Source organism: Semicossyphus pulcher, unplaced genomic scaffold, assembly GCF_022749685.1.
Source record: "Semicossyphus pulcher isolate SPU_LCO1_2020_fin unplaced genomic scaffold, fSemPul1.0.p SCAF_8, whole genome shotgun sequence".
NCBI classification, from domain to species: domain Eukaryota; kingdom Metazoa; phylum Chordata; class Actinopteri; order Labriformes; family Labridae; genus Semicossyphus; species Semicossyphus pulcher.
In genome coordinates this window covers 28,129,896-28,147,168 of record NW_027211759.1, presented here as the reverse complement: position 1 = coordinate 28,147,168, position 17,273 = coordinate 28,129,896, and the positions used below count along the sequence as shown (strand labels likewise).

Sequence of the window (17,273 nt, the reverse complement as noted above, 5' to 3'; positions counted from 1 at the left end):
TTGACTACATTTCTTATTCTTATTGTGCTGTTTGCCCGCGGGCATAATAGTGTGGTGCACTTTATGGTGTTACATCAGGAGTCATGACAAAGTGCAAAGTGTATATTTATTGGTTTTTAAAATGCTTTTTGTATTGATCTTGACATGCAGATTTTATTCTGAAAGTATTTATTTTTAAACGTGACGTTTGCTAATAAAATTCAGAAAAACAAAGTCATGCGGCTCTGCAGTGATTGATTGACAGTTAAAAGAATCAGCTCACATAAAGAATGTGTTAGTAAGCATGCAAACTGGAGACTTGTGGTGCATATTGTCTCATAGCCTGGAGGAATGTGCAAATGTGTTTACTTATAAAGCTTAGCGTGTCAGCGGTACAAAGGCCACTGAGCTCTACATTTTAAAAGCTGCATAAAAACCTCGTGTGTTGACAGTGACGAGTTCCTGTTGGTAAAGGAATCTCTTAAAGCCAAACCCTGCCACATCAGATTATGTTGTTCCTTCATGTTTTTTGCATGAGAACTGCCCCGCGCACCTTGCTATCAGTCTAGTGCAGAGCCAGAGCTTTCTGCATCAGACGATTCGTCATAGGGGATCCCGGCCTCACGGCATCACGCTCAACCAGAAGACATCTGCAGGAATTCAGCACAGCACAAGACAGTACAAAGAGATGAACACAGATTGAGAGAGACAAGCTGAGAGGCTGCCCTGATCAATAATAAAAGCCTAACATGCTGCTCAGACAGGGGCGCCTCTTATATAACCAGAACATACACTATATGCATAAGGAATAGCAGCAACTAAATAACTTGAGTGGACAGCTGCCCCAAAAGCAACTACTCGATATCATGATGAAATCCAGGGCTTCAAATAGAGCACTGCCTTTCTTGTTTCTGCTATAATCTCTCTGCAGATTTCCACATTAAACATGGATGGAACAATGATGTGCAACGCTGAATTTGGAAAAGATTGAAGGCTTCTGTTTGGCCTGAAATCCCTGTTGTGCATTACCTTCCCAGTTTCTGGTGGTGCTTATCCTCTGACTTCATGGCTGCATGAATGAGCAGTTGATTGAAGATATCTCTCTGTAAACAACAGTGGACAGTGCCATTAGTAAACACAAACCTGCTGCAGCGCTGTAAGGACACATCCTAACCTTTTGTGATAGACTGTATGTACACGGCTGCACCAGGGGAACAGCTTTCTGAACACAAAGAACAGAGAATGCATGAAGTCCATCAGCATCCATCACATGATTCATTATTCATACGCTGGCGCGCTGTGCTTCTCACATGTTTATAGGCTGAGAGGTTTGTTCTCTTCGGCAGAGACTTCTTCACCTCTGGCCTATTTTACAACAACAGGGATTTTTGTTTCACTCACAAACACTGTTTGATCAATGAGAGCCAAAATAAAGCCTCGAGGTTGTTCTGGCTTCAGCTGTGCATACGAGAACTGCTGCTTGATTCTGTTTCATTTTTCTTGTTTGCTCTGAGTTTACTCCGAGTTAAACATTTGTGTGGACCTCACCTGTGCATCGCTGCCACCCATTTTTACGATGTCGTAGCGTAGGGGGTACAGGAGCTCCACAGCGCGGTTGTAGTTGCCCTGGTCGTACTCTATCATGGCCTGACACATTGGTACACCAAGGGTCCCACCCAGCTTGTGTTGATAATTCTCTCCTGGCGCTCTGTGACAGAAAAGACATTTCCTTTAAGGCTTAAAGGCTAAACACTGCAGAGGAGGAAAGTTTCTTTTGTGAGAGATTATAAAGTTCATTTTGTTGTAATTTTTCGTCTATATGCCGTTCACCCCATCATACAGACAGACGAGCATGTTGCATAGTTATTGAATTCACAACAACACTATTTGGGACTGTAGCTCTTCCTGATCCGTGATCACAAACATCCTGGGAATACTCTCAGACAGCTCCTAACTCCTGAGCTTAAAAACTTCTAGCAGGGAGTCCTAGGAGCGATTTAGAATCTTTCTCTGAGCAGGAAGGGACAGAAACTTTGATCTTAGTGAGGAGGCAGGGTTTACCCCATTGCTAGGTGTGACACATTCTTTCAAGAGCTGTGATTAGTTGATCCAAAAATAAATAACAAATAGGACAGTGATTGGCCTCATCATAGAATCCAATAGAATAGAAAACATCTGTTTAAAAGTATATAACCTACAAAATGTTAGAAACAGATGTCTACTTGTGCAGTGGCCTCTTCACATGCTGATAGTTATATTTATTTGATCTCGTATTTACCATGCTGGTAATGATGTTTTACGAGAAACACAAGTTTATTAACCACTAATAAGTTGGGATCCTTAATTGTTGACATAAAATCCGTGGTGATGGACTAGTTGTTGTTGTAAAATAAGATAAGATAAACTTTATTAATCTCGAAGGAAATTACAGAGCCAGATAGCTCCAAAAAATACAGTGCAATACAAATAATACAAAATGCAAACAACGACTCAAATATAAGTGAAAATATAAAATGTATGGGTTAATGCAAATTGCACATGGTAATAAATATAATATAGCCAGATGTAGAACAGTATTATTGCACATGGTAATAAATCAGCAGCTAAACTCTGACAGGTTTCTTGTGCTGTTTACTGGGACCTTTGAAACGACTTTGTTGTTCACAGTGTGTTGTTCTGTGTGGAAAGATGAGCTGCGTCCCTGGGACGTATGGATAATGGGTTTACTGTGTCCCTTTAGATGTTAATGCGCTGGACGTGTACCTGTCACCATCACTGGGTCTATATTTAAAAATAAAAAAGCATTGTCAAAAATCTAAACGTTGTGATCACTTTTATCACGTTGTTGCATTGGGTGGGAGATCTACCACAAACATGATCCCTGCTCAATCCAATCTGTAACGTTAAATTAACTCACTGCCATTCAGCGTTTGGAGAACTTTTCTCTTATCTCTCCGTCTGTTCACCATTTTCTCCTCTGCTTGAAAAACTCTTTAGTCTCTTAAAAGTCCTCCTCACTAATCCTGTGTGAGAAAAAAGTTGCTCTCTTAGGGGCTGGGATGCTAGGATCTAGAAAATGTCACGATTGTAAGAATCTTCTTAGAACTTCGTCACCATGAGCAACTCTCTGTGCGAGGAAGCACTTACAGTGTGTCCTTTAATACAAGAAACTTTTAATTTCAATGACATGATCATTGCTAACTTGTTTTCTCTTCTTCAAAACATCAAAGAAATGTACAAAAAAAGTTCCAGGCTAGTTAATTTTACAGACTGATTCAGACTGAAATCTTGGATTCACTTCACTGTAAGGCCAAAGATAATGTACTGTTCATCGTCACTTCTTCTGACTGTAGAGGTAGTGTGTGAAATAACCTTGGAAATAATCCTTTCAAAAGCAAAGAAATAAAGGACTTAGTGCTGTATACGTCAGTGATGGAGATGAGTAAATGCAAAGCTGTCCACATGGTTCGCCTGATGATTCAAAGTAGAGCTGTGCTGAATTTTAAGTAGTGGTTTTAAATGGCAGCTTAACTGGAGAGTACAGGCTGTCTGTGGTCGGACACCACAAAACTCCAGAGAGGCAGCAGCTGCTGGTACATCTGCTGCAGTGGGAAGACCCCGGTCTCTGAGACGGACTGCAGCTCTGAATTCTCTCTCTATGTGGCCATCCTACGCTCCGTGTTTCTGTCTCAGCTTTACATAAGGCCTGTGAGGCTCTTATGTAACGCTGAGTGTCGAGGTGAAGAGAAGAAACTCACTTGACCAATTCCTGGAGGCCCTCCAGCAGACGCTGAGAAGTCGCGCTCTCTTTGGCTCCCAGCGACGCCATGAGGAAGTGGACGTCGTTGAACAAGGTCACATGATCATCGGTGTGAGGCTTGGTTACCTGGAGTAGCTCTCGCCAACGGTCCTTCACGCACACACCTGTTATATGCACCCACACAAACACACAAATATCGCTTAAAGGCTGCGTGAAAGGTCTAAAAATAATAAGGTAACATACGTTTGAAATTTCAGCAGGTGTTAAGTCTGTTGCAGGTTTAAAAGAGTGAACAAATCCATCCATTATCTTTACAGTTTATCCTGTTCAGGGTCGCAGGGGGCTGGAGCCTATCCCAGCTGTCATTGGGCGAAAGGAGGGGTTACACCTGGTCTGATCACCTGTCAATCACAGGGCTGACACACAGAGACAGACAACCTTTCACGCTCACATTCACACATACGGGCGATTTAGAGTCACCAGTGAACCTAACGAGCATGTCTTTGGACTGTGGGAGGAAGATGGAGTACCCGGAGGGAGCCCACGCATGCACGGGGAGAACATGCAGACTCCACACAGAAAGGCCCACTACGCGATTTGAACCAGGAACCTTCGAGCTGTGAGGTGACAGCGCTGACACTGCACCACTCTGCAGCCGAGTGAACACAGGCTTCTGATAATTACACCCGTTTCCAACACAGCACCTCAGATTGTTTCCTTTTCCTTTTAATGAGGTATGATAACTGAGATTATCTCACCTCATTAGCACATGCACTTAAAATGAAACTATCTTAACTTGTGTTAAATTAGGAGTTTCAGTCGCCCTTCAGCCCATTAGCAGCACATTAACAAATGTTACAGCACCTTGATCGTGCTAATTGAACATTGAAATCCTCTGTAATCCCTTCCCAATTTCCTTCACACACACACAGTAGTTCCACTGCTAACAGTAGTTTGTGAATCCCCCTCTCACCCCAGCTTACCCTCCATCTCCAGCCTGTAGAGCAGTGAAGTTGCGTCTACAACGTCCAACATGGATCCTGTGGCTTTGCAGCGTCTGAATATCTGAGGAGAACAGGACGAACTGTTACTGTGCCCTTGACACTGAGCATTGTTCCGTGTAATTGCAGCCACACAAAGACACTTTTCAGACATACTGTTTTTTATAAAGGACATTGTTATGTTTTGCTGACACGAGCTGTAAAACATTTATGAAATTCAGCAAAAGAATTTCTGTTGTGTTCAAACTTATGGCAGTGGTGAGTGGAACTATGAAATGTTGATGAAAGGTACAGCACATGAAAGGGCTTCCTTTAAAACTGTCTCTCCTATTTTTAGAGAGGATAAAAGAATAATCAGCTCTGGCAGCTGACACTGAACCGCGTATGACATGGATTTGACTTCCATTTGCACGCACTTGCCTTCTTGACTCAAACACTGCACAACATATTGCTTTTAGTCTGCGTCCCCTGTGGATTTGTCCACGCATGGCTCCTCTCAGCACAGAGTGTGTATGTGCATAGACAGATATACCATTAAAGTTCAGACTCAAAGCTCTTCACACAAACATACCTGAGAATCGAATATTTCCAGGGCGGCTTCGTATTGCCTCTGTGGGGGAGGAGGGGTGAGAAATGAATTTAAATAACTTCAGACATAAGGGAGGTTGATAGATTGTGTTGCACAGATGCAAACACAAATTAATCTCACAACATAATCAACTCCAGACTTTAAATTACTCGGGGGACAGGATATCATAAATACAAATTCCACAGCACTCCCACTGAAGACTGAGAAAACTGGTTATGATCTTTACCTTCTCCACGAAGTACAGAGCCCAGTGCCAATAGTTGTGACTGGCCAGTATGTCGGATACCTGGAATTAAACAAGACTACACATTAATAATACTTCACCTTTTCCTTATATTTGGTACAGAACTGGCTGTTTCATAGCAGTGTGTCTTTCTTAAAAAATCCCATCCTTTTGCACAGAGCTCGTACCTTCCAGTCGTTCTCTCTGCTCTCCATGAACTTCAGGCCTTTGTCCACCTCTGCTCTCATCTCATAAACATGCGCAACAGAGTGCACAGACCAGGCGTCTTCTGGATTCAGAGCGAGGCCCTGCACAGGAGAATTTAACAGTTTGAAGTACAAAGAGGCAACACAGATGGCGGGAAAATAATCTACTTCTTACACCATAGTAAGATCACGATTTAAAATGATGGCGTGCTCGACCCTCCGCTTCTATCTGTCATTTTGTCTTTGATGTGTTTTTCAAGTGACCCTCAGCTCACAAACACTTTGCAGGCATTACGCATTCAGCACAGAGGAGCCGTGCTGCCGAGCGCTGGGAGAGCTGCTTGTTATTAGTGTTGGGCTGCAAATTACTTGGCGAATTGAACTGACACAATCAGCGCAGGCACAGTCAGTCTGGACCACACAGTTACCATAATGACAACAGCGTGTAGCACAGACCATAATGGAGAAACTCTCACCTCCATGGCTACTTTCTCCGCCTGGTCGTAGAAGCGAGTCTCCAGGAGACCAAAGGAGTACATACCTTTCAGATAGCTGCAAGCACAAACACACAAACAAAACATTACAGAATATCGAGTGGAAATAATTTCACTCATTTATCTGGGGTGATTAAAAGCAGACACTAGTGCTCTGCCTGCAGCAATAACAGAGAGTAAACGAGTGATTCGAAGTGACCTCTATTCGCTTTTAAAAAGACAACATGATCACAACAGCTCAAACTTTGCATGCAATCAACAGCTTTTCATTAAGCTGTTGATTGCCCTCACATTATTACTGTGTGGGAGGACGGCTTTTATTTTCACTGTGCTAATGCTGCGAGTGTATACTGATGATCTGCCTCTGCAGCTCAAGGAAACAGCTGTGGATGTTACCGTTAAATCGTACATTATGAATTGGACTTTCTTGGTCGGGCTCGTCTACATACTCAGACTCTGTGTTGCTGAAAGAGAGATGTGTGAGAAAACAATAATTTAGTCTCTTTAAGTTGTCAGGAGGCAAGATTGCAGAGTGAAGCAGGATCGTACGGTTTAATATACTCAGCAGACACTCTTTAAACCTCTCCTCCAAGAACTACTCTCCTTACAACCAGCAGCTTATCAGACACAAAGCAGCACTAAACAGGCTCATTAGTGTCCACACTATCTGTGTCTGCATGTCCTTGTGTGACTTTGATTGATTGAAAAACATTTAAGTTCTGTATTAAGTAAAAATCTGGAGGATACATGAGCTACTCCTACATCTTTCTACACCTGCACTAACTGACTGCAAACCTGCGATTACTTTCAGTCAGCTCTGAGAGAGCAAAAACAAGTTGTGAACACATATTGACACATCAGCCAGTTATTGACACATCCTGCAGTAATGAAGCATCATTAGCGTTATTTTGAAGTCCACCTGACGATATGCGTCCCACCAAAATTAGCGTGTTGGCGCAGGTTTTTTAGACCCAGAAGGAATAAATGCTAATTGTCTCTTTTCCCACCGCCAGTGAAGTATCCTCCTGTCGGTCTCTTTTCTGCTGCGTCCCTGTTCAACATCAAATACGTGCCAGAAACAGGGTTAGTAAACAGTGAAGATGTTACAGTGGTTAGGTCTTTATTGTATCTATTCCTCAATCAGTCTGTTTATCAAACTCGGCGCCGTCAAATTTGTGCTGCTTGGACGGAGACGGGCGGAATTTGTAGCTGAGATGACGAGGAGTCGCAGAAGTTACCGACGGAGCATAGCATCGCGCCGGAAAGGGGGCGGAGATTAGCGTGTCAACACGGCTTTTCTGTTCCCATCAATGCCGATTGGAGCCGAAGCGATAATTACCCGGGTCTACTGCAGAGTCATGTGACCCGGGTCTGAATGCTGATTGTAGCCTTTCCCACTAAGCAAAAAAGCCGTGTGTTAGCAGAGCAGGACTACTCTCCATTATTTGGTGCAAAAAATAAAGACTTCTTAATTAGCATATCCAATCATGTGGAAGGGGGGTTGTAGCTGGGGTTCAGGGCTGTGGTCATCTCCCTACGCTAACAACAGTTAACATTAACAGTAAATGTAGTAACAGTAACAATCACCCGCAATACAAACAAAGTTTTCTGGTTGTCATGGCAATTCAAAACTAAAACTTAGGCGAGCTATCATTAGCGTACGGAAAACACTCCACTCAACCTCCACTTTAGTGAAGTAAATCTGTTATGCGGTTTGTTCCAGTGTCAGTTTCCCTCGTTCAGTGATGGAGGATGGGTTTAACTTGGTGTCTGACTCCTGCTAACGTTGCTGATGCTGGATTAAATAGGAACAAAACTTAGAAGTGCTTTAGAAATGTTTCATACAGCTGTGATAAAGATATAGAGCCCAGTCCTCTGGCAGCCATCTTTGGTGTTGCACCAAGCGAAGCAGAACTGACAATGAACCAAAGAAAAGTAATAGCTTTCTCTTCATTGCTGGCGAGGAGACTGATTCTTTTTAATTGGACAAAGGCAGCACCGCCATCTCATCAGCGTTGGGTAGAGGAGGTGATGGCACATCTTAAACTGGAGCACCTCTGATTTACCTTAAACACCATGTCTGGTGTGTTAGTTTGATTTGTGTTTTGTTTGTAATTTCGATATATATTTGATGTATATCATTTGAATTTTCTTGTTGTTGTTGTTGTTGTTGTTAAAAACTGTGAAAAACTAATAAAAACACTTTGATTATAATGGGCTGTATTTACACGGCAGGAGGCGCACAGTCTAAAGAGCATGGTGCTAAATGATTTAGGGCGTGTCTGACGCACTTTTGCTAGTTACACGGTGCACAATCTGAGTCTCAGCTGTCATTGCCTTTAAGTGTGGCTTTTTACACGGCAGATTTCAGACTTTTTTCTTATACAAACCGGACCCTGACCAGCATATTTAACTTTCTTTCCACTGTGGCCTTGAAAGCGCAGAAAAAAACACGTCGAATCATGGATTGATGTTAAGGCCACTGAAGCGACCCCACTGCCCAGCAGAAACGAAAATGAAAAGAGGCACGCTGTGTACATTTACACACGAGGCACAGCATTAATGATTTAAATCTCCAGATGGACAGGATCTTCTGTTTATTAAAGTTCTGTGTGCCGACCATCAAAGAAAGGTCGGCTTTAAATGCTTATTTACTTGTTGTTGCGCTAGATCACATGGCTGTGTTGTCTCGGCGTAATGGACACTGGACAGTGTCTTAATATCTGTGGGCACGACTGTCGGGGCCACAGGGAGTTATGTTTGAGTATGGTAATTAATTTACCTCTTAGTTTCGTGTGTGTGAGAGTGTTTCGGTTTCTGCTGTATCATACAGAGCGCGCGTTTGAATAATGTGCAGTATGGAGAGCTGTGTGTCGGTCTCTGTAGTTTTTGGGCCGTGCGCGGCTTGAGCAGAAATCTCCCTGAGGTGAGGAAGGTGTGTGTGGAGGCAGCGGTGAGCCTGTCCATGTCTTCCTGCACTTCTCAGCAGATTGGTAACAAACTGAAAGCAGTATCATGATTTAAGGAGACGAGGGAAACAAAAGCTTGCTTCTCTGTATCTGCAAACACACTGCTTTTTCCTTATGAGTCGAAGCGCTGCTGTGCGTCCCCGTGTGAGTGACAAGCAGAGACTCGTGTTGTAAACTCTCCGATGTATGTCCATAATGCGCCCTTTTAGTAGCAAACAGACTGCGCCAAAGACTTTAGACTTTAGGCCAGGTTTTGGTTGTTCTAAGGCGCGGTCGCTTTCTGCGTCCTCTAGACAGCAACTCGCCACCCGTTTGTGGGTGCTGGGCGTGAAAATGGTGACTGTGCCAGGTGGAAGATAGGGCCCTATAACTTAGAAGTGCTAATAACCTAAGCTAGCTAACAACAGTGACTGAAGAACTACAGGTTTATTTATGAGAACCGTGCGTTTTAACAACATTTTTAGTTTGGTGAATCCCATCTGCAGCATTGTGATCAGAGCCACCGGGACTCAGAGGCTGCACTGAGGACATACTAGCAGTAATATTAGCAGCAGTGGAGCACCATTTGTCCTTGAGCTTATCGGGTTTCGATGCCCATCCTTAGTCTCAGCTAAACAATGAGCTGAAAGTCACTACAATGCTTTGGAAAACAGAGAGCTGCAGATTCAGGTGAGAGATCTCTGCAGGGTCATCAGCAGAAGTGAGCCCTTCACTTTCTTTTCATGCAGTTATCTGATGAAAATATTGATTAAAATGACTTAAAAGACACTTTTTATATGCATCTCCTCGTATTGCTTAACACTTTCAAGGTATGATAAACTGAACTGAACTGAAATTATTATTTATCTATTGTTTAAATTATAGTTAAACTTTAAAAACTTTATGAAGAGTTTTTCTTTTGTAAATGCTAAGTGTAACACTGACCAGCTACACATAAGCTCCGTATGAGTTACAAAAGCTTTAAAGCATGGCGCTGAGAGAAGGTTGGATTCTCGGATTAAAGACCTGAATGTGTGTCTTGTTTCATTCAGCTAACTAACAAATGGGCAATTAACATTACAAAGTTTCTAAAGAGGAGTTTAGTTCAGCAGCCATCCACAGAATGGGGCTCTGTTCTCATGCTGCACAGAGAAACTTTCAAAGAATGAACCTGACCCCGCTCTGGACGCTTAAGTTCTCCTCTCATTGGTCAGAACCACTGACAAACATACTGAACGCAAGAGGAGATGAGGAAAGAAGGCAAGTGTGAAAAAGAGCCAGAAGTGAAAATGAGTGAGAGCTCAGAGAGGAAATAAAGGGGGAGAAAACCTGCAGAGCACAGGAGAGGAAGCAGGACAAGAGGAGGAGAGATGATGAGGGAACCAAGACAGAAGTTAAAAGATGGAGAGAGGAGAACGTGTCATGATGAGCCAAGAAGAGAGGAGTGGAGAAATTGTAGAGGACAGAAGTGGAAGTATGAATTCTGGGAGTGAGAAAGGGAAAGGAAAAGGAGGAGTGAAAGAGAAAAATGTGAAATAAGACGTTAAAACTGTTAAAGAGGAAGGAAGGGAAGAGATGAAAATGTGCTGAGTAAAAACAAGGGAAGAAAAGACGAGTAAAGCAGATCATGTGCAGGAAGAGAAGTAAGAGAATAAGATACACATTAAATCATTTTTACATGTAAAGTTTATGATCAGAATGTGTTTTGTTTCTTTATTTCTACTTTCAGTGAAGGACATTTCTAAGGATAAATGAGGGGAGCCGAGTTAGTGAGAGAAGAAGAAAAGAGGAGGAAAGGAGAGCAGGAGGAGGAAAGGAGAGCAGGAGTAGATCAAACAAAGTACCGTACGATAATCACGAAGGCCCTCATTGTTGATCAAACTATCATTGCACTAAAGAATTCCAATACAGTTGGTGTGAATGCTGAAGGCAACATTTTAAAGTCATTCAAACATGAAAAGCTCATTTAGGAATAGTGCGGGATGAGTTTTCTCATTCATACTTTCCAAGATATTCCAGGTTTTCCGAGATGTTTTTCCCATCTGAAATGAATGGGCAGAATGTTCAAAATGCCCATATTTCACAACTACTGTTTTTAAACTACTTCTTACAAGACGTCATATCTCATTCACACATTCACTTAGAAACTCCATCCACTGTAAAATATTCCCAACTCTTTAGGCTCTTTCAGGTTAATTCAAGTTTTTCACATCATTCATACTTTATTCACCGTGACCACAGACTGTATAAAAAGATGGCTGACATGACAGCTAAAAGTGAAGCCAAACCCTCTCTATCGCCCCCTGCTGACTGGCTGCAGTATAGGTCATAAAGCCCGCCTCCTCCATGTTAACAGATGGGACATGAGTCAAACTATGAAATCAAAATACATGCCAGATAAATTTTTGTCAAACATGGTTTCTGTCATTATAGTTAGTTCTTATCGTGCTGATTTATGTCCAAGTGTTCATTTTTCTGACCAACACAGAGAAGCTGTTCTGCTGTTAAACACGCCGGTGTGCGGGATCCTTGCTGTTTTTTCGGTAAGTTAAGTGTGTGTTTGGGTTAGCGGAAGTGGCTATGGCCGCTTCACTCGCCGATCTCTACTGCGCAGACTCTGGCTCCGTATGACGTCACCATCGCAAGATGGCAGCGCCTATCACAGGGGCTATTTTGGCATCAATTACGTACAATGGGAGCAGATGGAGACGCGTTGTCCATCTATATATACAGTCATTGGTTCAGACTCAGAGTGTGTGATGTCATCGTCAGAGTGAAGAGGCTGTTGAAAGTATCTTGGACTATGTCAACTGAGCCCACCATTTTCCCTCCACATACATAATTAAGGCAGCTGATTATAAATGGTTTAAAGAGCCCCCCCCCACCATTCACCACATCACATCTTTAAATAACCAACAAACTGAGGTCATATTGAGTTTCATATCATGCTGAATAAATTATGAAAAAGACATTTCATTGTCTTGTGTACCCGAACAATGGCATTTGTGGTTTCCAGTAGGGCAGCACTCTGGCCACAGAGTCCCTCAGCTGGTTTTGGGCTCCACAGTAGAAGTAAGCATCATGAGCAAACTTCAGAGCCAGCATATCAGTGGGGTGTTCAACCAGAATGTCTTCCCACACGTTGGAGGCCTTGGGAAAATCCCTGCAAGAGACATGAGTCACTGTTAGAAGACGACAGAGGCAATAGAGTTGAACAGGACGAGTGTACTGAGACGTCAATAAGCTCTGTGTTGAACGGAGGGAATTAGAGGCACTTGAAAATCAAAAGTATCCTCCAATATCGAGAAACAAAATGTCTTCTGAAAAATATCACAGTGTACTCTACCATGCCACAGGGAAAAGACTCTGCAGATAAATAGAAACATTAATTGCTAGACTGAGACTCTGAGCAGTCTTTGGTACACAGTGTAACAGATGCACGCTGAGGATCTGAAGCACATGACTGCCTCACACAGGGAGAGACACAATGAGGAACTCAGGGTTGAATAAATACTGCCTGATAGATAAAACACATTCTTGTAGTCTTCTGTTGTCTGAGGGAGCGTCGTTCTTTCACAGGCATCCTGTTTCCTCTGCTGCCGCTGCGATAAACAAACTGATCTCCTCTCTACTGGGACCTGATGATGACTGACTGTAGCTCTCAATCAAAACACGCTGCACTAAATTAGGGGAGACGTCTCTCTTCTCGTCCGATCAGGAAATAGTTTGTTTACTAGAAAAAATTGTGGAGTAAATATTTAAATCTTCAATGATACTATTTAATTACATAATTTTCATATCAAAGTCACTTTGTGATTGATTTTAATGAGCGACGGATGATGATACTGTGTGTGCGTTTTCACTAATGTATATTCAGCTGCAGCTTTGCACCCAGAGCAATGCAGGAGAAACTGCACAACAGGCTGTAAACTTCGCAAACCAATTCTTAAAATGACCACAAATCTAACTGTGATGGAAGTGGAGAAGAGTGATAGAACCAGAGGGCAGCGTGACTCCAGTGTGACGGCTGCGGCGCTCTGCTCCGGTGCTGACTGGCAGGGAAGTCGGCTTTTTACGAGATGCTGGAAGCCTTACGTTAGGAAGTGCTCTGCTGGCGTCCACTGTGATTGACTCGTCAGCTGACAGCGCTGTCAGGGGCCCGGCAGGAGAGCAGCTCTGTGATGCACTACGACTTTTACAACTGAATATGAGCAGGATGTACACTTTTTATACTCTGACTGTGTTTAAATCTGATGTTTCCACATCACTAGGCATTCAAACAAAGGTCACATGTGAAACATTATAATCATATAGGCTGACACAGTAGTGTAGTGTATCGCTGAATTGAATAAAAAAATGGTCAAGGACATCAGCAAGATCTACAGTCCGACTTTCAACCCAAAGCTGCTGCAAGCAATAGAGAGAGCAGCTGTGGTCGAGCGACACAGACAGGAAGTGAAGGGAGCGAGTTTGTTGTTCACAGTGAATGCAGAAACTGCATAATTCTGTGTTCCGGATCGCTGAAATCGACCACTCGTCATTCACAGTCATTCACCTCAGGCTACCTTCTTGCATTCGCTTGTAGTCAAGATTTCAACTCACCATTCTGATACCTCCTGGAGGTTCTGGCTCGTACAAATAAGGCCGAATAACCGATCCTAGAGCAGCCAGCCATGTTTTCTCATGGCTAAGGTCGGACCTTTGAATGGTGAGACGGCTCGTTCCTTTCAGGAGGAGCTCCAAAAAATAATCAAATTAAAATATGTATACAACCTTTAAAAACAAAACAAACTAAAATATGTCGCCTTTAATGTAAATAAAACAGTGAAACAGAGAAATAAGATTCTGATTGTTGGACAGCGGTTAAACAACAGACAAACACGCCTACACCTCTGTACAACCCCGCAGGACGGTACAAGGTTCAGTTTTTATTGGCAGAAGTCGACTGTGTGTCTATCTGCTCCGCCCTCCGTCCCACCTGGAGCCGGCTGAGCTCCAGGCCTCTGCCCAGCGATGGACATCCAGAAATGTAGAAAGAATCCTGCTCATTCAGCCTTTCATTACTATTAACAGTCTGTCAGATGAGCTGGTCTGTGTTTAGTGACCTTTTCTGTATGAATCTGTATGTGTGAAGGTGGGAAATTAAAAACAAGAACATAACCTCATTCTTTGTTCCTAGGACTTCATTTTTTGTTGCCGTGGTAACGAAACAGGTATCGAGTATCACTTCTTACACTAGTATGGTATCAAAGTTTGAGATTCTGATATCGTGGCAACCCTACTTCAGAAAAAGTTCATCCATCAGTTTGATCTCAGATCTCTCAAAACCTTAAGATTTTTAAAGGCATGATATTCAGTATGTGTGTGCGCGTTATTTCCCCAGACTGTTTCATTAGCTTTTGTCTCTTAGAGGGATCTAGTACACTGCATGTTTTTTCAAACAGGGAGTTGTACATATAGGGGAGAATTCTGCACATCCTTTTTAAATAGAGCACTGCATGTCGCTTAAGATTCCCCTTTTAAACTTCAAAGAGCACTTGAGGTGTTTGAACCGTAGATAACCACTGGCCCTGTGAGACAAAAGTCTTCTTCATCCCTCCCCTCTGACCCTTCTTCCTGTATCAACCTGGCTCTGGATCTTACCCGACTGAGAAGAGCTCCATCGCCTTGACATGGAGCCTCTCTCTGGGAGAGATGTCCTGGCTGTTTGCCAGCTCCAACGTGCGCTTCACATTGTCGGCCAGACTCTTGTTCAGACGGAGGGAGGTTCCTGTTGCAGCGAGCTCCAGCCCCGTACTGATCACATGACCCATAACTACAGGGGAAAAGATGACACTGCTCTTTAACCCTGACTTGTCTTAGTGCAATTTAAAAGTTAACATAAAACAAACAAAATCACATGCAGTTGTACAAAAGTTTTCTTTTGAGGCAAAGCCAGGTGTGAAACTTTAACTAGCTGCATTTGTTTAAACCGAGCCTCACAATTTATGTTCATACTGCCAAAGAGGTAAGTCATCTTTAAAAGGGTTTCATCCCTGCTTGTGCCCCGAGGGCAGCGTGAGGCTGCTTCTTTATATATTTTGATCTACAACTGGATGTTTATTTCAGTCACTAATTATACTTCATTATCATTTAACTCCTTCGTCTAAATATTGGATGACAAATGTTCTTTTCCTCTCAAACTAAGAGTTTAAACAGGGACATCAGCAGAGACAATTCTTGTATTTATGCATTCAGATTAGAAGAGTCTCTTGCCTATGATAGATGTTAGAAATCATCTTTATCCTCAAGACCTCAATTTCTTTTTCTTATACAACACAACATAAACAACACTTGAATGTCCATATGTTGTATTTTAAAGCAGTTAAAAAACTAAGCAGCGTGCACCTTTCCCAGGAGCATGAATAAGTGTTGTACCTGCACACAGAAGCTAAAAAACAGACGTAACAGAATTAACTGTGCCTCAGTTCCATTTATTTAAAGGGCGTTGAAGCATGCAAATCATTCGAGCTAATATGCAAAACATCAGGGACTCTTGATTGTTCTTTATGTGCATTATCTGTTTGTTTAGTTGAACGGGATCTTAAATTCAGTTACAGGTTGTCCTCCCTTCTATCAAAGTGTTTACGCTGTATATTTAGCATTGTTTAATGAGCCCAATTATAACTTTAACTACTGTAGCTCACTCTAACTATAATTGGCTTTAACAGACAGGTGAGCTGACCTCCTTATTTTTTTTATTGAAAGCACAGACATAGACTTTAAATAAGATTATTTTTGCAGCAAATAAAATAAGCACAGTTATTGAATTTCTCTTGTCTCCTTTAAACATTTTAACTCTGCTGCCTCAAAGCCAGGTCTACTTTGAGATTTGTCTTCTCAGGACAATCCTGGTTAGGTAAAAGGTTGAATAAATTAATAGGTAACGTTTGACCGCTTATCGACTCACCAAAGTTAGGGTCAGCTGCCCGAAGAGCAGACATGCTTCCGTCAAATCCTCCCACGGTTTCATCATTCTGCCATTTCACATACTAAGAGCAGAAAATAATTTAATATGTTGTTTTTAATAATTTTCGTTGCCACTGTTATTATTCTGCAGACAGTTATCACTGAGTGTGAGTAAGATTTCCAGGATACCTGAGTGAGAACTGCGTCATAGAGTTTGCATGCCTCATTACTGCTGGTGGACAGTGGAAGACCCTCCGCCCTCCAAGCCTGTAAAAAATTTCGTATCAGGATTAAAATACAAACACTGTTAATCTGTGAAAGTTTTGTAGTCGTGCACACATATTGCCACAGGGCAGTTCTGCCTTTTGCAGTCAGCTACATGCCTGGGAAATCTCTGCACAACCAGTTTAACTGGACTGTGGTATTTCATCCCACTGAAAAACTGTTTTTAATACTAATAACAAAGCTATATTATGACACGATAAGCAAAGTTCCTAAATCGGCACAGTTCTCTAAAGATTACGGTTAATATGATGCTTACAACACCATAACTGAACCTGCATTTTAAGTTTCATTAGAGTATAAATAACTAATCTTTCGGTGCATGTCATACTACAACATCCCGCTGATAGTTTACCATCAGTTGCACCAAAGCTGATCTAACAGCGGAACTTAAAACAACCCTAACTTTAACATAAGCAAAAAAGCGAAAGTTTCCTTTTCATCCGATTATTTTCCAAATGTCATGAAGAATTTATTTTAAAAAAAGTTCACCTCGCAGTCCCTGAAACTTGAAGCACTCATTTTTCCAGCTCCGCTTTGAACCCCTGTGAACCTTCAACCCACACAACTGCTGTGCCGCTCAGGAAAACACCGGAAGTTCGTTTCATTTAGCTTGCTTTCAAAATAAGTGCATGATCAAAACATATTAACAGGCTCGTATAGAATTACTTCACCGCGCTTACATTTATTTGTTAAATTTTCAAGGTAAAGGAGCATTTCACGGTTTTGTAAAGTGTAAGTCTAAAAAGTTGTCCTGAGAGAATTGTAGGAATTACCACCTCAACTGTTGGTGAAGAATAACTTCCTAATGATATCAGAAGATTATTCTCTGCTTTGGCTTTA

The 17,273-nt window shown here is 42.2% G+C and overlaps 1 protein-coding gene across 1 annotated transcript; it reads right to left on the bottom strand.

Moving 5' to 3' along the window:
• Nucleotides 1-97: 97 nt before the first annotated feature.
• Nucleotides 98-17,004, bottom strand: ttc38 (tetratricopeptide repeat domain 38). Its single transcript, XM_069686852.1, has 14 exons — nucleotides 16,923-17,004; nucleotides 16,338-16,415; nucleotides 16,150-16,231; nucleotides 14,844-15,015; nucleotides 12,190-12,363; nucleotides 6,235-6,310; nucleotides 5,741-5,860; nucleotides 5,556-5,615; nucleotides 5,312-5,350; nucleotides 4,723-4,804; nucleotides 3,738-3,903; nucleotides 1,528-1,687; nucleotides 1,009-1,082; nucleotides 98-629 (listed from the first exon to the last, which is right to left on the bottom strand). Exons 1-14 carry the CDS (start codon nucleotides 16,950-16,952, stop codon nucleotides 545-547), a joined length of 1,398 nt encoding a protein of 465 aa, XP_069542953.1. The 5' UTR covers nucleotides 16,953-17,004; the 3' UTR covers nucleotides 98-544.
• Between the last annotated feature and the right edge of the window lie 269 nt (nucleotides 17,005-17,273).

Excerpts from the sequence above, each read along its gene's own strand:
- ttc38 (XM_069686852.1), bottom strand. The coding sequence starts at position 16,952 with ATGAGTGCTTCAAGTTTCAGGGACTGCGAG. Across the intron at positions 16,416-16,922 it reads CAAGTTTCAGGGACTGCGAG|GCTTGGAGGGCGGAGGGTCT; the intron begins GTGAACTTTTTT and ends AATTTTTTACAG. Across the intron at positions 6,311-12,189 it reads CCACAAATGCCATTGTTCGG|CTATCTGAAAGGTATGTACT; the intron begins GTACACAAGACA and ends TTGTGCTTGCAG.